General features: G+C 54.3%; 1 protein-coding gene across 1 annotated transcript in view; it reads right to left on the minus strand.

Moving 5' to 3' along the window:
* Positions 1-6,846: 6,846 nt before the first annotated feature.
* The window catches only part of IGSF9B (immunoglobulin superfamily, member 9B), a 36,565-nt gene continuing 23,020 nt past the window's right edge, over positions 6,847-20,391 (minus strand). The window contains exons 16-19 of the mRNA XM_011997198.1: positions 20,239-20,284; positions 17,799-19,454; positions 10,129-10,250; positions 6,847-7,566 (exon numbers count right to left, since the gene is read on the minus strand). Of these exons, the coding sequence (XP_011852588.1) occupies positions 7,358-7,566; positions 10,129-10,250; positions 17,799-19,454; positions 20,239-20,284 (2,033 nt within the window). The 3' untranslated portion in view covers positions 6,847-7,357. The remainder of the gene's footprint in view (positions 7,567-10,128; positions 10,251-17,798; positions 19,455-20,238; positions 20,285-20,391) is intronic.

Here is a 20,391-nt window from a genome sequence, read left to right on the forward strand (position 1 = left end):
ACACACCACACACACCACACACACAACACACACACATACAACACACACATACCACACACAACACACCACACACAACACACACACACCACACACACCACACACACAACACACACACATACAACACACACACCACACACACCACACACACCACACACACAACACACACACCATGCACAACACACCACACACACAACACACCACACACACACCACACAAAGACACATCACACACACGCACACCAGACATCGCACACACACACATGCACACCACATACACACACCATACCACACACCACACCCCACACACACAGCTATACACAATAACACACCACACACAATACATACAACACATACCACACACACACCACACACAGTACACGCACACTAAACACACCAGACACACCACACATGCAACACACACAGACACCACACGACACACCACACCACACACACACATGCACACCACACGCAACACAACACATACACCAAACCACACACCACACACATACACACCACACACACTGCATCACACACATGCACACCAGACACTGCATCACATACACGCACATCACAGACACACCATACCACACCCCACACTCCACACACACACACAACCACACACAATACACACACACCACACAATACACACAACACATACCACACAGAGACACACACACCACACACAATACACACACCACACACAATACACACACCACACAGACACACCACACACACACACGCGCACATCAGACATGCACACCTCACACATACCACACACACCACACACATATCACACACACCACACACATACCACACACACCACACACATACCACACCACACACACACACATACACCCCCACTTACTTCCTGAATCCAGAAAAGAAACACTGGACTAGACAGTTGGCTGGGGTTAGAGACCAGGGGAACAACCTGGTGCCTGCAGAGGGACACGAGATGATCCCCTTTCTCCAACCCCGCCAGGACACCATCGGCCATGGCACACCTCTTGTTCATGGGAGGCCATATAAATCCTCATTGATAGAGTGGCTGACAACTACCCTTTCAAGAACTGCAAGATGACCGTGAGGAGGTCCAACCCCTCCACCAGAAATATAGCTTCATAGACCCCTATGCCAAAAGGACGCCAAAGCCCTAGGTTCCACCACCAGCGTGAGGAGGGCTGGGCATTCACCCCTTCCGTGGCTCAAGTGAAAACCCCACACGTGGCCCAAAAGCATGCCCACAGCATTTCTGAGGCCGAAAATGCAAATCCCCCTCCCCGGCCCAACCCCCTGCCCTCCAGGATTCCCTGCCCCTCCCACCACCTCCCCATCGTAAACCATGCACATGTCCAAGATCTCTGAAGCCACACAGAAGTGGGGAAGGGAAAAGAAGGGAAGGGAAGCTAACTAGTGTGTATATGGGGTGGCGAGGGAGAGTCTGCCCTAGTTCCCAAAATAAATCCAGGAAGTCCAGTGCCACAGAGAGGTAGGATTGGTGGAGCACATTTCTTCAAGACCCGAAAGAAAGGCAGGCCCAGGCAGCCATTCACGTCCCCATCTAGTGCGACGGGCGTGGTGACAACCAAGGACCAGGGACAGGAGCTGAGCATTTGAGCCATGGGGCTAAAGCTGTCCAATCTAGCTCTTCCAGCCAGGGCTCCAAAGCCGGTAGCTTTTCACCAGCTCTCGTCTGAAACCCTAACTACTACTACTGTCTTCTACGCCGCAGAAGCCAATACTCATGTGATTTTAATGACTGGCCACTGTTCCACCAAAGTATATGGCAACCAAGATACCCGGACTCTTCCTTCTCTAAGATGTGAGCAGCCATTAATGACCCCTGTATGGACGCTTCATTTGTCCTTATCCTACACGGGATCCCTCAGGGGATAGTGGTGTCTTTGGACCAAATTCAATCTACTGAGTGTTTTTCTAACAGCTTAAAATGAGGTTGGAGAAAACTTCCACCTTCTCAGCAACCCAACACACAGAACATCTGGTGGGTTATTATACTTGCTCCTAAAAGAAGGTTTTGAGAGTACAGACAGAAACCCAGAAATAAGGCTCTGGGCCAGTGTGGATTCACTCGCGGTCTGAGGGAAGGGTGGCGATGGGTCCCCCTAACCAAACAGCTAGCTGGTAAGAGTGCGAAAAGTCCAATCTGGGCTTTGATCCTTGGTTTACTGACTTCTTCTAAAGAAGAGATTTTTAATTCTGCCTCTTAATCTAAAAAGAAGCAGAGCTGGAGACATTAAAGAGAGAAGAATGGCTGGTCAAGCCAAGAGTTTCAGGTGAAACTCTTTTGCCCTCCCACCACCACAGACTAGTGACTTTAGCCTATCAAAAGAAGAGAAAGTAAAGAGAAGGCCTCACGAAGCCACTGTGCAATGTCATGGCCTGAAGGAAGCCTCTATACCTCAAGAGGAAAGCGGGATGAAGGCACATCAGGCTCCAGCTCCTCCTCTCTATCACCATCACCATCACCAAGGCCCATGAACATTTTCAGATTGTGTGGACAGAGAGGCAACCCACCACTGCACTTAGGAAAATAAACATGTGATGCTCGCGAGAATGGCGCTTCCTTCTCCACTGATGAAGAGCTGGTGATAGGATGGGCATCTCAAGACAAGTCTCTCAGCTTTGGGCCTGAGGAGCCCCCAAAAACAAATGAAGTTGAAATACGATATAAACATGTCCACGTTTGGTTTGGGCACTTAGTGTTAGAGGCTAATTCTAGAAGAAGCAAGGAAGGTCTAGCTAAGAAGGAAAACCTCTCCCAAGATCCAGTCTGGGTCCACATGCAGGACCCCACCCCACAATCTGTCCCCGATGCCTAGATCCCCCTCCCACAGGCCCTGCACGGCCACCACTCCCCAGCCAGACTCCCACCAGTCAATCATTCTTCGTCATCTTGAGATGATCCTCCAGTGTGTACCCTGCACCCTTACAAGTGACTAAGTTATCACATGACTCAAAGAGATGCTGAGGCTTGATGTCCCCTGGGGTGGTCTCACCATCCTAACCCATGCCTGACCTCACCCTCTGTGCCCCTTCCAGCCTCACCAACACCTGGCAAACACATAGGTCTCCCCTCCACCCTCCAGTTCTTCAACTCCCCGTCCTGAAACACCACTGCCCCATTCATTACCCTAGTCAACCTAGATCTGGCCAACAAGATACCTCTTTGGCCCTCTCCCCAAAGCCACACACACAGCCACATGGGGCTCTACACACTGCCTACCAGATCCACTTTATCTGAAGAAGATACCCAGGCAGGGCTGGGTTAGAAGCCCCGGTGGGAATGTGCACAGCTCCTAGAGTGCTGCAGAGGCTGGACTCACGGGGCCTTCCACGACCCACTCGGCTCCACCCTCTGCCCCTTCCTGCAGCTCCCCAGCCATCCCTGCAGTGCCCTCAAAGCTCCTTTACATGCAAGCAAAGCAAGCCCAAGATTAACCATTAGCTTTTCTTTTCCTAGGTTTCTCTACATATTAATAAAATGTACTTTATGTACAATTCTTCCCCCACCCCACCCCCAAGCCTGGAAAAGGCTTTTGCTAACAAAATGGGAAGAAACAGATTCCAGCCACGCAGTCTTCAGCCCTGGAGATTTGGATCGTGGGCAGTGCCAAAGATGCCGGAGGCGCCGTGAAATCTGTTTCTCCCCGGAAGCTACTGTTTTGTCAACCTTGTCCCCCACCCCAAATAAAATCAGAAAATTTCACATTTGAACCTCACCCCAGTTTCCTCAGCACAAAAAGGGCAGAGGAATAAATTAAATCAGTTCAACCCCAAATATTTTAGATCACAAATCAAAAATAAACACAGAGAGCAAGGAAAAATATCAAGAAATACTCGGCTCAATCCACCCGGCTTCAGTCTTCCCCCAAGCGCATGGCTGTGGGACTAGGCCACCTCAAAGGAGGGCACAGACCCTGTCAGCCCCCTGGGAAAAAGGCATCCTTCCTGCTAAGAAAGTAGAATCTCAAAAGGCTTGTCCTACCCCCAGTCTCTCGGGGGAAGCTGCTTAGAGGCAGGCTGGCTGCAGGCAGGGCCACTCTGGGATGCTGGGCCCACAGCCACCCCAATAATCCAGCACAGGACCCCGCTCAGCACTAGGGAGCCCACGGCAGCCCACCAGCAAATCGAGACAGGCTTCGCCTCTCTGCCTCGTCGTACATCTTCTCTCCCCATGCAAATGCAGTCGTCCAGGCCCCACTAAGAACCATTTCACCCTCTACCTGGTCTGTGGGTCACCTGACACTGCAATAGCCACCGTTCTCAGCCACAATCCTGAAGAGGCAGACAGACATCTGAGACACAGGAGCAGGTTTGCATCTGAGCCGTGTCTACTGCAAGGCTGCCAGATGGTAAAAGGGGAAGTTTGGAAAGCATGATCTCCCACAGAGTGAGCGCAGAAGTCCTAAGAAGCTGGTCAGTAGTCACTCTCATTGTTCAACAGCAGACTATGAAGGACACTGGTCCCTAGAGGTGGCTATAGCTCCATCACGCACATGTTCACAACCACGCTGTCACACACGCCCACACCCAGCACCTAAGCTTGTGCCTGTGACATCTTCACCCTCTATCCCATGGAGAGAGGGTGTTCCACCAATTTCCATTGCTGTCCACAGGGTGCAGGAGGGCTGCTGACCTCCGAGGACACTGTCACAGGAGGAAGCCCTCATGGGAGCTGAATGAGTGGCAGGCCACTGAGAGATGAGTAGACCTGACGTCCTTGCCCTAGCCAGGGAAGCCACAGCACAGTGGCCACTCAGTGACCAGCAAAAAGCACGGCTCCCCACGTTGGGTCTATGTGCTGAGGTCATGGGCACTGCCAGAGGAAAGCAGAGAAGGAGTCAGCACCTTGGTTAGCACGGGGGTGCCCTGGAAGGCACAGCCACAGTCTGAGCATCTCAGCCTCTCATGACATCCAAAAGCAGCAAAGCTTTCTACCTCATCATCTCCTCTTCTTTTCTAAACTGAGGGCTGGAATTCTCAGGATGCTGCTCAGAAAAGTTGGCCAAATTCATCCTGAAGGCTGACAGCCTGATGCCCACATCCCAGTGCATCCCAGGGCCTGGGTGAGCCCCCTGAGCTCCTCTGGGAGAGAAACCCCACACTGTACAAAGGCTGCATGTCAGCTCGCGGTGAGCCACCACCTCCCACCCCAACACCTCAGGTAAGCTGGCTCCCATCAACCCCCAGGAGAGACGCCCGAGTGAGCAGCATGTCACAGCACGGGGGCAGAGGGTGTGCTACCTGGAAAAAAGAACCCGAAGAGTTGTGTGCTCTTCCACCTTGCAGAGCTGTTGCTCAGTGGTCAAGTGGATTCCAATGCCCCAGAGAAGCACATCAACCGGAAGGCCCAGGTTCCACCCCAAGGGTGCCCGGCCTAGTCTCAGAAGCCCCTTTGTGCCTCTCCCACCACGACCCCTTCAGATGTGTTCAGAAAGGAACTGCGGTGGTGTGACTAGCACAGTAAACCTCAAGGGTGGAGCTGGTCCTCAGCTCCCTGGGTGAAAGGAAGGACCAGGGCCTGTGTGGCAGAGAAGAAGTCCATCCCCTAAGATGGAAATGCCAAGAAGAGACAGCAGCCATCCAAGGCCTCATCCTGCGAGGTCACTGGGCCAAGCCCATGGCAGCTGCATGAGACCAGCAGAAGCCGTCCAGTGCTGCCATGGCTCACATCCAAGCAGGGGACTCGGGAGAGGTGGGCGCCCCCAAACCCACCAAGACAGCAGCACCAAGAAGGAAATACTTCAAGGAACCTTCATTCTAAGCCAAGCCAGAAGCGGGGCTCCTGCACAGAGTTGGGGAGGGCAGATCTGCCCTCCAGCCCGCCCTCGGGGCCTTCTGCCCTGTCCTTGGGCAGCACCAGGTCTTACGGGCAGAGAGACATCTTAGTGGGAAGATGACCTCATGAAGCTTCTGGATGCTAAGAGTTTGAACCAGGACAAGACTTTGGCAGAGGAAGAGTCAGTGCCCAGACCCTACTCACCACCCCTCCCGCCTTCATTCCTATGCCTCAGCCACAGAATAGATACTGGGCAAAGCGGGCGGGATCCAGAGCGTCCCAGGCCCCAGCAGCCGGAGGCGCCCTAGCTTCACCTGAGCCCATCCTCCTGGAGCTCAGGTCCACGGGAGGAGCAAGGCCCCAAGGCAGAGAAGAGTCGGCAGGCAGCACATGGTGAGTATGGGAAAGCCACAGGCGGCTCCGCACAAGTGGTAATTAATCAATCTGGAGAATTAGCTCCCACAAAAGGAAAGGAGGATCCAATCAGCCGCTGTGGAACAGCACTGCAGAGTGCTGAGCCGGAGACGGTATAAATAGAGCCGGCAGCTTGGCGCTAGCACAGGTGGCTCTGCGGTGGGGGAGCCTTTGGCCACAGAGCTCATGGCCTGGCTGGGCGGAAGGGTGCCGATGGATGAGCTGGATTTGTGCACCAGGGGCTTGCTTTAGCCCCATGGCTGAGTAGCCTCTACTTCTGCAGCATGAGCCGCGCTGGAAGGAAGAAAGAGGCAGGTCTGGGTGCCTGGCCTCCCCTTCTTCACCCAGGAACCAAGAAATAAAGGCTTGAATTTAGTTCTGCAGTAACTCATTGCTGAACCCCCATAGAAGGCAGCCAGTAATCACAGCAAGGCCCCATTTCTACTCTGGGTGGGAGAAGGTAGGAGACAAATGGAGAATTCAGCTGAGAGGCGTGGATCCTGTTTCAGGAGAAAGAATCCCCTAAGACAGATGTCAAGCACCTGGCCAATGTGCAGCCAGTGCTAATCGCAAACCCCAGCTGACCACTGCCCTCCTCCTCCTGCCTCCACTGACCACAGAGAGCAACAGCACTTTGCCTCGATGTACATATATATGTATATATATATACACACACACATAGAGAAACCCACACACTACAGACATATGCATCTGTATCTATATCTATACATATGTGGGGGTGTGGAAGACGGACATTAAGTCCAGCCTTCTTCCAGGACTTGAAAAACTGAAACAGAAGCAGAGAGCAGTAAAAGCCGTGCTTTCCTCTTCACTTCCAAGGACATTGGAAGAGATGAGAAAAATCAACCGAGTGAAGCAGGGGGCGGAGGGGAGGAGACAGGTGTTGCCCAGTCTCCAATCCACTTCCTGACCTCGACCCACAGGTGGAAGGTCTGCCTGCCCTCCGTTCCGAAGACAGGTGGCCAGAATCTGGAGGGAGACGCCCGCTCTGGCAAAAGAGGGGGCATGCAGGACAAAGATCCGGGCCGTCCTTGGCAGGCGGAGGAGGACACACCCCCACACGGTGGCCCTCCCTGCCTGAGCCCAGCAACCTCGCCCCGGGGACACCTAGGGTGGGGTGGAGTCACAGCAAAGTGGCATGGCCTGGGTCATCGTGGTCCACACTGTTGAGAATCGCTGTCTGGTCTTCCGGAAGCTGGCGGTGGCACAAGTCTGAGAGCCGGGCAAAGGGGTCAGGACGAGAGTGTCTCTTCTTCTTTCGGAGGCAGACAGCTTCATCGGGCCACAGAACCTGAGAGTTGGGAAGCTGCTGAGCCTGGGAGGCAGAACCGTCTAGGGAGAAAGGAAGAGGGACGCAGAAGAGAAGAAAAGCAAGCGGATGAAAAGGAAGAACGCAGCCCGCTCACCTTTTCCACCTGCATATGTTCCGGGATTCTAATGTTGAAACAAAGGAATCACCTGAGTCTAGAGAGACCAGAACGAATTGCTGCAGAGAAACCACTTTCTTTTCCGCTAAGGCAACCAGCAACCTGACCCTGCTCCTTCACTGGAATAGGAGTTAAGAAAGTGGAATGGAGAGGATTTTCTTTCTCATTCATTTCTTTCTCCATCAGTCTACAGATATTTATTTTAGTGCCTCTTGAGTACTAGGCATCATTCTAGGGACTGGGGATCAGGAAGGAACAGGCTGGGACTCAGGGCATCTTTCTCATCTGCCCCAAGCAATGACTGACTTTATACAATATTTTAATTCCATGCAACAGTCAGGCCTTGACCCTTCCTGGAGTGCCCAGCCCTCTCCTCTGTCTTATGGCCCTTCTGGAGATTAAGCAGGAGTGCCTTTGCTATCTTCAAAGACTATGCATCCATGTTAGGGTGCAGAGGAAGAGACAAACTGTCAAGACTTTAAAAGTACAGAAATAAAATTTGCAGTTACTGAAAATACTACAAAGATAAAATAGTCAACTGAGGCACTACTCCGCTCCTTAAAGGGTTAACACTTGAATTGCGTCTTAAATTATGAGCCTTCTACAGATCTGAAGAAAAATTACTATTCCCAACAGAAGAAATGGCATTTGTGCAAGCCCCAAGTTAAGGCTAAATGTGGTGTGTCCCCCAGTACAGAAGGGAGGTCATCTCAGTTGGAAAAGAGTGAGGCAAGAAAGACAGGCGGGCATCTAGGAGCTTGAAATCTGTTCTGGTTACGACGGGAATCTTCTGGAAGGTTTTAAGAAGTGTGTGTGTGCGCGCATGCCTGCACGTGTGCGTTCGTGACTGAGAGGATGCTGCTACGTGTCCTACAGCTTGCTGTGGTGGCTGTGTGTGGAATCCGTGGTGCAAGGTACAAGGATGGGGCTGGAGCACCAGTCACAAGGTACTGCAATAGTCAAGGTGGGACAGACAGTGACTCAGAACATAGAGTTAGCAATAGAGACAATGGAAAGTGGCCAGATTCAGGATATGTTGCAAAGGCTGAGCTAACAGGTATTACCTAGTGGGCTTGACGTGAGATGCGAAGGCAAGGGAAGAATCTGGGAATTAAAGGGCCTGACACCCCAGGGGGCACCAGTGCTAGTGATTAAACTGAGGAAGAGCTGAGGAGAAGCAGACCTGGAGAGGCTGATCAATAACTATGCTTTAGACATTGTAAAGGCGTATGAAATACCCAAGTGCACATTCAGCTGGCAACTGGAAAGATGAGCCATGACCTCAGGGAAGGGACCTGGGCTAAAGACAGACATTTGGAAGATGCCAACATAGAACTGGTAACAGGACCACTGCCATCAGAACAAGAGAGAATGCAGGTCTCTGATGTGACTTTTTTTTTGCAACAAAGAAATACATAAGTTATACATATATATAAAATACATATTGATGGGTCTTAAATGGGTTAAGAATGGGCTTAAATTGGTTGAAAATGCAGCTTTGAGCTCCAGTTTCTAACCCAAGCCCTAAAAACATCATTTTCTTTTTCTCTGCCACAGTATTTCCATCTGTAAACCGAGAGGATACTATTATCTGCCAAAGGCTAAGTGATCATAAGTGATCACCGTCTCCCAGAGATTCATGGGGCTCTGAATTTCTGTATAACACTCTCCCATAATCCTATCTATAAGGAGAGTTACTGTACAAGTTATCAAAGATCTGTAAAGAAACTGTTCAGCATTCTTCCTTCACAGCCTGCCACAACACTCCTAAAACCATTCATGAAAAGAGGGTTTTTAACAAACATTAAATAATTTTCTAGTCTTAAAGAGGGCTAAATTCGTTCTGCACTCAGAAGCTACCTATCCCTGCAAGATACACATCGGACATACTTCGATAGAGGCGCACTCTCTGTGGGGTAAGGAGGCTTCCTTCACTCGATCTCACTGAGAAGAGCGCAGCCAACCTGCAGAGGCTGGGCCCAGGCTGCAATGTACCCTGAGCTCCACATGGGGCCCCGTCATGCCTATGTTTCCTAGAAGGCCTGAAATGATAGAGGGGAAGTAAGTAAGGAGATAAGAGTTACGTGCAAGGTGAACGGCAGAGTGGAAAAATATATCTGTACTATTTGTGTTGTTTGAAAACACACTAAAACAATAGGATACATTTTCTGAAGCTATAGGCACAGAAAAGGTTCTGAAGGCACATACGCTGAAAATGACAGTTCTCCAGGTGAGTAGAAACAAATTGGGAGAGCAATCAGATAGATTCTGCTTATCTTTCTCATTTTGTATATTAAAATCATGTTTGTGTATTGCTTAAAAAATAGTGTTAAAAAAGAAAGGACAAGAGAAGCTTGTGGATTCAATTCTAGAGAAAGCCCAGGGTTGGGACCCTGAGCCCAGTCACCCTCCTGACAATGGCAAGGCAAGGTGGGAGAAGTGGGGCAGCCCTCTGCCCATCATTTACCGGATCGTTTCTTTGACTTCGAAGAGCCCTTGGATGACTTTTTGGGCTTCTTTATCCGTTGGTATTTCAGAGCCTCCAGCCTCTCAGGTGCAGCAGCATTCTCGGGTGCAGGTGGAAGTGTTCTGGAAAGGACAACCAGAGAGCCACAGGTCAGCTCCCGGATGTGTGAGGCTTTGGAAGAGGGACTGGAAGAAAGCCAAGTAGCTGACCCATAGAAGGACAGAGTTCAGTCCCACAGAGCCCAGGGTGCCCACGATGGCTCCATGATACCCGCCTTTCTATTGCTCCTGGAAAGAAGAAAACCCAGTAGAAAGCTCCAGGAGCATGGCCCACCTCGGACGGAAGCCAACCTGCAGAGCAATCAGCAGACCCTAGCAAAGGGAAAGAGAGAGACTTTAATAGTAAGCCCCTTCCCATGTAACTCAAGCTGGGATGTATTCAGTGTCAGAGACAGAAGTAGGCTCAACGTCTGGAGTTCCTAGAAATCACCACAATCAAGACCTTTGCATGGAAAGTAAAAGGGCATATTAGAGCAGGGGGCAAGCAACTCCCATCCCAGTGAACCATCCTCCATCTCCAGAAAAGGGGGTGCTAAGTGAGAAACCCGGACCCCAGCTTCTCCTGCAGCTGCAAGATTCCCACAGAACAGCAGCAGCTTACAGCAACGAATTCTTGTCATATACCAACGTTTTCAGGGCAGTGTCTCCTCAACTCTGCAGACGAGGCTCAGCTCTCCTCGGCCATGTAAGAAAACAGGAGAAGGTGGCAGGAGATGACGGCAGAACAACCGAATCTAGTAGCCTCCCAGAGCCCTTACTGTCTGTAACAAGAACGTGGTGAACCTCTGTATTTTAGGATTCGACAGAGAAACGGGGTTGTTGGAACAGAAGTGTACTGGCCTCTCTTCCTGCATCCTGATTGCCACTTGCCTGGTGGATCAACTGCACAGTTAGGACAGGTTCCACAGTCTGGCCACACCCGTGCAGCAGCCCAGGTACACAAGGGAGCCAGAAGAGCTGAGAGGACAGGCAGTCTGTGACACTCGGTGCATATTGGAGAGAATCTTTCAAGAGTCATAAAAGAGGAAAACCTAAAAGACATGTTCTCAATGCCATTTCTTCTCAAAGTAACCCAACTCGGAGCCTGAGGAATGAAGGGGAAACAGAAAGAGACAGGTCACTCTGTCTTCCCACCAGCACTGGCATTAGCACGCGATCAGAGAAGCAGGGACGCTCTGGAGCTACGGCGGATGGGCGTGCCTCGCTCTTCTCCTGGACCCCCCAACTCCCTCCCGTATCTCCATCGCAAACAGTTTTTAGAAAGTCCTGATTAAAAGAGGTAGGACAGACAATGCTGTGAGGGCAAAAGAAGACCCCAAAGGTCAAGAGGTCTGAGGTTTAAAAAAATGTTAACAGGGATAGGAAACCTGCAGCCTCTTCTCCAAAACATCAAATATCTTGGCAGCAAGGCAGGAAGAGGAGACTTACACACTAAATGAAGATAAGCCTCTGGTCTCTGGGGTTTCCTGCATGCACTGGCAATGCAGTGACCTCTATCTTCCTGGGGGATGTCATCGTTCTCTAGTACTTTAGTCCATAGAGTTTCAAAAGGCTCCCTCAAAAGTTCAGGTCAGGATCAACCTCTTGACTTTCCATAGCCCCTGACAGCAGAGCTGAGAAGGACACACAGGGTCCCTTACGTGCACACACAGGCACACACAGCCCTCTCGTGAAGAAGTGACCCAACATGCCAGTCTACCCAGAGAGATCCTACAGCACAGCAGCAGCTGGGAAGGAAGCGGGAAGGCAGACAAAGGGTGCAGGTGCCCGGGCGGGAGGGAGCACACCTTGCCAGTGTGGAAGGCACATCCTCACCCCTTCTCATCCTCGACTGAGGCTTCTTCATGCTGCCTACAAGGAAAGTTAATGTGAATCCACCTATTCAGTCGATCTCTGTCTCCTGGCCGGCCTCTTCAGGAGGACCACACAGGGAGAGCAACGTGTGGTCAGGGAGGCACATGACCAGCAAGAACAGTAGTCTCCAACGTCATCCAGGGAGACTGTAGGAGCACGAGAGAAACGGGTACAGGGTGCCCTGAAAACTGTTAGGGATTCTTCAAGCCAGGTGAAACTTCCAGGGGTGATACGATGGTTAGAATCCACATCTTATCACTGTTGTCATTTTTATCTAGCATTGATTTACCACTTACCACAGCAGGCACTGCTGTACAGTAATTGCCTATAAGCTCTACAGCAAACTTAAGGTAAATACTACAATGCCCCCATTTTTCAGATGGAGACACTGAAGTTTAGAGAGGTAAGCAACCTGTCGAATAATCCAGTCATCGTGGGACAGAGCCAAGACTCTTAACGTTAGGCTCACCTCTCAACTGCCCTTCCAACGTCTTCCCAATCAACACAGGTATAGCAGCTACAAAGAAGAAAAGCATGGCATCCCCACCACACCTGAGAAATAGATATGCCTTGCAACGTACTTGAGGCTAGCACTGACATTCTGTGCTTTGGTGGAACAGCCCCAGTAAGACAGACCAGGGCTGTAGAGGAGCCTGCTTAAGTTGTATCTTCAGACAAAAATTCCCAAACAGTAATGATCCAGTAACCAGAAGCAGCCGATTTTCCCTTGAGAAACAGCCAAGCTCCAGCCCTTCCAGGACACCTGCTGTCCACCTGTTTAGCTCTGGGCTCAGCACAGAAGCATGGCCACAGGACAAAGAAGGCTCTGGACACACCAAGACCCTCACCCAATGCAGGAGGAAAAAACAAAAGCTAGTGTCTGGCAGAACAGGAGGGAGGAAGCGGGGCAGGCAAAACGAGTCTATTTTTGGCACATGGTACAGAAAAGACGCATAGAACGTGACCTAACAGACTTTACGAACTGCATGTAAAGCCCTGTGCAATCGAATTGCCTCCCTGTTTTAGGAAAGGTGACCATGTTTGCTGCCAATGCCAGCCCCACCTGGGACCCTTTGGTCATGGAGCTCCTGGTGCCAATGTCTCAGATGGGAAGCTTCAGTGAAGCAACTCCATCCTATCCCTGGAATTCAGCTGTCAGGTAAATCTAAGTTTGATCCATAGATGATCCCATTACACCAGAAGCCAGTCCTGGGCTTTCCAAGAATTTAAGGTCACAGCTCTCTTCCCAAACAGTCTATACTGTTCTAAAGCATGCAGGAATACTACGAACCCCGGGGCTCCCCTTCTTCCAGGAAGTCAGGGGATTACTGTAAGATGAGGGCCTCAAAGCCTTGGCACAGAGGAGATTTTTACAGTACAGGACTACCAACAATTGCCTGGAACTTACTTCTCTTTTTTTTTTTTTTGAGACAGGGTCTCTGTTGCCCAGGCTGGAGTGGAGTGGCACGATCTCATCTCACTGCTGCCTCAACCTCCCCATCTCAGATGATCTTTCCACCTCAGCCCCCGAAGGAGCTGGGACTATAGGCATGTGCCACTATGCCCACCTATTTTTTGTATTTTTTTGTAGAGATAGGGCTTCACTATGTTGCCCAGGCTGGCCTCGATCTCCTGGACTCAAGAGATCTGCCCTTCTTGGCTTCCCAAAGTGCTAGAATTATAGGCATGAGCCACCACACCCAGCCAATACTTTTTCTCTCTTTTCAAAAAATCCATACGCAACCCAAATCACGACCAGGTAGCCCAGGAGGTCTTATTTGCTTAGCTCTCAGCTTACCCAGAAGAGCTGAGGAAAGATGCAGCCACGTCAAAGTGGAGGCCTCAGGACAGGGAAAGTCAAAACCCCCTGCATATTTCCTTAGCTCAGCGCCCATCAGCTGACCATTATGACACTGTTCAGGTGTTCCCTGGACAACAGGCTGAATCAGTGGCTTGATGGGCATTTTCTTCCTCTTCTAATCATCTGAGAGCAAACACCACCTGCCTGATTATACCCTGATGGAGGCAGAGGAAAGCCACTCACAGACGGGCCATAGCAAGGGAAAGGGTGGGCCCACTGCAGGAGTCTGGAGGTCTGAACCCACCCCACTGACCGCAAGATGGAACTCTTCTGTGGGGCCGGGCTCAGACCAGTGCTCTGCCTCAGAACCTGGCAGAGGCTTGTTTCCAAAAGGGCTCCTTCCTACGGCTGACCCAGGACAGGGGCCACTCCATGCTCCAGACCCACCTGCCTCCCTGCAGTGACAGCCTGAACGGGAAAGCGAGTGGAAGGAGAGGTGAGGACAGGGCATCACTAGGCTCAGACGGGAGCTAAGAATTGGCTCAGCCTCCCCACAGTCCACAGAAAGGACAGGTCCACACAATACAACTCCCCATGTTGAGAAGGGAGTTGGGAAGAGGAGAAAAAAAGGGAGAGAGAAAAGAGGAGAGGCAGGGGCAACAACTACATATGGGCCAAAGGAACAGGAGAGGAACTGAAGGGAAAAGAAACAGCGAGAACGCACGTGGACAAGAGCTGTCACAACTTCTCCAAGCAAGACCGAGAGGGCACACATGCAAAGGTGCAGCATGGAGACAGCATCTGAACAGAGCCTGCATCTCCCCAGGGCCCAGCAGCCGTACCGGGAAGGCTCCCAGCAGGCAGGAGAGCCCAGCACTGAGGGGCTGACTCAGGATGGGGAGGGTCTCCTTCTCCTAGGCTGGGGATGCTGGCCAGGCCCGGGAGAGAAACGATGGTCCCTCATCGCTGCCCCTGGTTTCTGGGTTTGCCACAGCAGTGAAAAGAGAGTGGGCTTCTCTTGGATCTGGCACAGTGGGGACACTGGGAAAGGGGAGGGTCAATGGAGTTGAGTGAAGGGGCGAGGAAGTAACACATGAGAGCGGAGTCTAGGAATTTCCAGGAGCTGGGGTGAGAGCTAGTCTAGGGCTCCCACACCTCCGGGGGCCATGGAGGAGTCACAGCTGGGAGAGGGAAGGAGATGGGGAAGCTGGAAGACCAATGGGTCTATGGCCGCAAGAGGGCCCCGGAACAGGTGAGCTCGTAAACGCTGCCTGACAGCCCTCCTCACACTCACCCTATGCCAGACAGCCTCCCCCACAATTCCGGGGCCTCTGGGCTGCTGACAATTTTATAGCTACAGATGGTAAAGAAATGTCAGGGCAGTCCTCTTTATGGAGGCCACTCTTCGGACTGAATGAGAATTATAGCCCTGGTTAGGAAAATGAGCCTCCCTTGACATCTCTAGGTGGGGAAGGCACCTGTCTCCTCGCCTGGGAAGCCAGAAGCACCTGGACGGGAGGCTTGCTGTCTCCCATGCAGGTGCCCAATGCCTGTGTGTGCCCAGGCACAGGGCAGAGGGTCCGTGGCAACAGGCAGCACCTTGTTAGGCTACTGTGAGAGGGAGCGAGCTTCGGGTGGCCCTGAGTCTCTGTGAGGGACTCAAAGGCTCCCTGAACGCCCAAGTTCCTTTGGCTTCCACCTGGAAGGACACTCAAGGAGAGGTCGACTGCAGGGGCAGAGGGAGGGACACAGTGCTGGTCCCTGGGGGGTTTCACTTCTTGCCAGCTCAATGCCTGTCTGCCCAGGGGAAGCCTGCTCCCTCCCCTTGGGGAGGTCCTCCCAAGACCCTTTCCCTACAGCATGACTGCAGGGACCTGACCCTGCGGAGGACCCCACTGTCAGGGAAGAAGTGGGGCTCATCCCAACCTTGTGCTCCTCGAGAGAGCCTAATACCACGAAGATCCCCAGAAGCTGGTGAGGGGCCAACCACCCCAGGAGAAGGGATGCTCTGCCTGGGGCTGCTGGGAGAATAGGGTGCGGGAGGTTCTTCCTGGATACCAGAGGGGCCCCACAGAGGTCCCCAAGGGTGCAGAGATGCAAAGCAGATCTCGGGCGTTCTGGGCCCCTTCGGGGTGCATGCAGGGCCCCAGGGCTTCTGTGGGAGGCCCTGGGTGTACTGGCAGCAGGCTGGCAAGGCGTCAGAGTGAGGAGAGCCGCAGGGGGCTCTAGAGGGGCTGGACATGGGGATGGGGGGCAGAAGCTGCAGCTAGGCGGTGCTGAGCGTGGCTCGATGTGGGGAACCCAGAAGCCGTGGGGATCGAGGAGCGGCAGCGGCCACCCCACGGGGCGGTGAGGGGACATGGTTTGGATCCCCTGTCCAGGAAGCAATGGCCCGGCCGAAGCCCCGTCCGCCTGCCCGCCCCCGCCCGCCCAGCCGAGGAGCTCCCTTACCTATTGAGCTGAGGAGAGGCTTGTCTCGACAACACTGCCCAGATAGCTGAGATCAATCAGAAACAAAGCAGTTATCAACACCGGCCGGGGGGCACCGCCCACGCACACCCAGAGGGAAGCAGGGGAGGGCACAGCGAGCACCGGACAGGCGAGGCCGGAGCGCGGGGGAGGGACGAGGAGAGAGACAGAGACCCAGACACGATGGAAGGAAGCAGATGAGCTGAGCGCGCACAAAGCACAGAGACAGGGCTGCCGCGGCACCTCCCGCGCAGACAGAGGCGGCGGCTGCGGCTCCTCCACCTCCCTGCGCCCTAAGCTCCGCACCCCCTTCACCGCCCCGGAGCAGCCCGCGGTGGCGCTGGGGCTGGGAGGTGACCTTGTACTTCCAGGTACCAGGGAGGGTGGGGGACGGGGCAGGGGGAGGGCGCTGGGCTCCCTCCTCCTCGACCACCTCCCATCCTGCCTACCACCAGGCCAGCCTCCTCTGGAACTCTCTGCTCCCTCCACAGGCGGCTACATCAAGAAGAGAGACCAAAGGACGGAGCCAGAGAGAGAGAGAAAGAGAGAAGAGGGCGGGGGGACGGGGTATCCAGGGGCACTACAGAGGCGTGGCCAGTTCTTCTGAGCAAGTCGGGTCAACCCAAAGACGATGGTGAGGAAGGAAGATAGGCAGAGAGAAAGACTGACTGGAGAAGGAAGAAGGGGCAGGGGGAGGAGGAGGGGGGGCGGCAGGGGAGAAGGATGAGAGAAGAAGAGGCATAGACAGGTGTCCAGGCTCTGGTACCTGGAATACCAGCTGCTACAGTTTAGAGAGTGCTCTCTCAGGCGGGCTGATAGCCGGAGCTTGTCTGTCTGTCTCTCTGCAGCTTCCTGCGAGGTATACAGGTGGGGGTGGGGGACGTGTCCTGCACATGGTCACAAGGCCTGACACTTTTCTCTGGGCCTCCAGGAGAGGCTGAGGAGGGGGCTGGAGTCCGGCGCTCACTAGGGCTGCTAAGGGCCAGGAGTTTGGGAACAGGAGGCCCCTGGCCTGGTGGTCTGGAGAAGTCAGGTTCCGGGGTCCTGCTTAACAAGGAGGAGGGGCCGGGGAAGAAAAGGAGGCTAGACACGAGGTGTGTGGGCAACCCCCAGGACCACCGCCCGATGCCAGGACCACAGGGACACGGAGAGCCATCAACTCCAAGAGGGACGGGGTCCACCCCCGCAAGGGCACTCGCTGTAATCCGCTGCTCCCTGGTAGGTGGTGCGCCCGCTGAGAGCTCAGGGCTTGCTGGAGAAGATGCCTCATGCTCCTGGCAGGGCACCTGGGCAGGTGGGCCCGCTCCACCCCAGCGACTGCACCCTGCCAATGCCGCAGCGGCCAGAACTCCTCTCCCGTGGGATGCTGGTGCAGCATGTCCACACAAGCCCTGTCGCCGGGCGGATGGACGGGGTGAAGGGCAGGGCGAGGCGGGTGGGGAAGGAAGTTGACCAGGTGCGGGTGGTGGAAGAGGCGGCGCACTCACCCTGAAGTAGGTAACGTGGGTGGCGGGGGCTCTGGTCGGAGCAGTTCCTCCCCCATCCTTCGAGGGGAAGGCGTCTGTCCAAACACGTCCAAGCTGTCCCCAGGCCCAGCAGGGGCGGGGCCAGGTGGAGGGGAAGGGTAGCCTGTGGCCAGTGTGGTGAAGCCCATGGCGGGCCGGTAGCTGGGACTCCCGCTGCGGCTGCTCTGGGTCGGGGAGCCCGTGGATGGCGTGGACTTTCGAGAAAAGCTGACTGCAGCAGGAGGCTGCAGGGTGATCTCTGACATCTCTGTCTGCTGCAGGAGGCCCGGGCGAGGCCGGGCACGGGCGGCGAGCTCAGGGGAGCCAGTGCGGGAGCTGAGGGGGCTTTGGGTCAGAGGTGAGAGCCGGGAGGGCTGTAGCACCACTTGATGTAAACTGGGCTCGGCGCGCCTGGCCTGCCGGGGGCTGGGCCGGGGCCGGGGCTGGGGCTCATACCACCGGGTGTCCAGGCCAAATGTGCTGGGGCCGCCGTGCGCCCCCGGCTCAGCCGGCTCGGGGTAAGGCAGCACGGGTATGCCCATGCCTTGGCTTGTATGTCGCAGCTGCCCTTGGCTTACCAGAGGTTGCATAGGTCTGTCCTGCCACTTGGCGGCGGGGGGCGCCGGGACAGGGCCCCTGCCAGGCGACTTGCCTGCCCAACCCTTTGGTGCCTCCAGAGACAGGATGCCTGGGTAGGCTGCGGACACCTGCAGGGAGGTGGGGGGCAGTCCTCGGGGGAGGCCGGCCTTGGGCTGCAGACTCTCGGGCACATCACAGGGTGGCAGCTGGTGGGGGAACATCATTGCTGGGGTCTCCAGCCCCCCGAAGGGGAATTCTGGCCGGCCCCAGGGCTCAGGGGAGCGCCCTCCTGTAGGTGTCTGAGTCAAGGGCAGCGTGCTGTTGGATGCATTCTCTCCATTCTCCTCGGGGATGGTAGGGTGGCCAAAGGGCCCCTCGGTGTGCAGGGGCGGGGATGACATGACGGAGCTCAGGGGGCTGCCCACTTCTGGCACGTAGAATGGGGGCGGCTCCACCTCCCCAGGGCTGCTGCTGCTGAGGTACCCATAATACTGGCCGTGGTGGAAGGGCCGGGGGGCAGGGGGCCGGGCCTGGCCTGTGGCCTGAAGCCGACCTTCCAGGCCACCGGGGCCCTCCAGCCCGCGGGGCTGGAACCGAGGGCTGTATGCTGGTGGTGGCAGGTAGGACTCCTGGCTGGATGACAGAGGGGTGAGCTGGGACTTCAGGGCAGCCACAGATGTGGGCACCAGTGGGTCCTCATTCTCCTCGTCCGACTGGCGGAACTCGGGGTACATGTCCGTCTCCTCGGCGAAGGGGAAGCCCTCGATGCGCCTGCTCTTCAGTGAGGGCTCCATCTCGGCAGGGTCCATCACGAAGCGGCCATCAGGGCCTCTGCTGATGAGTTCGATGGGCGTGGTGGCCTCCGCCTCTGCCTCCGCTTTGGCCACGCTGTACTTCTTGCTGCTGATGGCCCGCTTGGTCTTCTTGTACAGCGACAGCTCCTTCTCGCGGGTGGGGCTCAGCATCCTCTTGGCCGCAGGCTGGCCCTGGTCATCCGAGGATTCTGATGGCGCCCGGAGCGTGCGGATGCTCTCAGGGCTCACCTTGCCAGAGGACAAGCTGCAGGGAGGAGTGAGAGCCAGGAGGGGATGAGGTGGGGGAGTGTGCTGGCCAGGACTTCCTTTCCCTCTCTTGGCAACCACCCAGCACCCAGGATCCTCATGCTAAAGAAAACTGGCTGCGTATCGTGGTGTGAAATGCTTTGGTCAACTCTCCACTGTCTGGATGTGCATCCTCCTTTTTTTTTTTTTAAAAGATGGGGTCTTGCTATGTTGCCCAGACTGGTCTTGAACTCCTGGCCTCAAGCAATCCTCCCGCCTCAGCCTCCCAAAGCACCAGGATTACAGGTGTGAGCCACTGCACTTGGCCCCCACCGCATCATCCATCTTTCCAGTGAACACCCACCTCTCCACTTTTGTGCTGGCCTGCCCCCTCTCTGGTGTGCTCTAAGCATACCTCCAGCTTCATTCCCTCCTTTTCAAGGCAAGCAAGCTCACTTTAATATCAACTTAAGCAATACATATTAAGGAGGCAAATCTGCTAGGGTGGGAAAACACTAGAGAAATACATTGCAAGGCTGAAGAGAAACTGATTACTGGCTAATTTGGATCATCTACACTGCCACTCCCTCTACCAGTGTGGACAACTTACAATTAACACACAGGGCAATCAAGAAGAAATGGCTTAGAAACACTGAGATGGGGCTGGGCAAGTACAATTAACACACAGGTCAATCCAGAAGAAATGGCTTAGAAACACTGAGATGGGCTGGGTGAGGCAAGCCGTCTACCTATGTGCCCCCTGCCATGAACAGCACAGATCTCCCAGGATCAGAGACACTTACGGAGACTCCAGGCTCTTCCTGCAGTGGGTGATAGAGAGTGGAGGGTCTGGAAGGAAAGAGAAGGGGAGAGGCTGCTGAGGCCAAGCCAGCAACCACGCAGCACGCTCATCCGCAGGAGCTGACAGGGCGGGAGCGCCGCCGCGCGGGGAAGGA

The sequence above is a fragment of the Mandrillus leucophaeus genome, unplaced genomic scaffold (genome assembly GCF_000951045.1).
Source record: "Mandrillus leucophaeus isolate KB7577 unplaced genomic scaffold, Mleu.le_1.0 Scaffold533, whole genome shotgun sequence".
NCBI classification, from domain to species: domain Eukaryota; kingdom Metazoa; phylum Chordata; class Mammalia; order Primates; family Cercopithecidae; genus Mandrillus; species Mandrillus leucophaeus.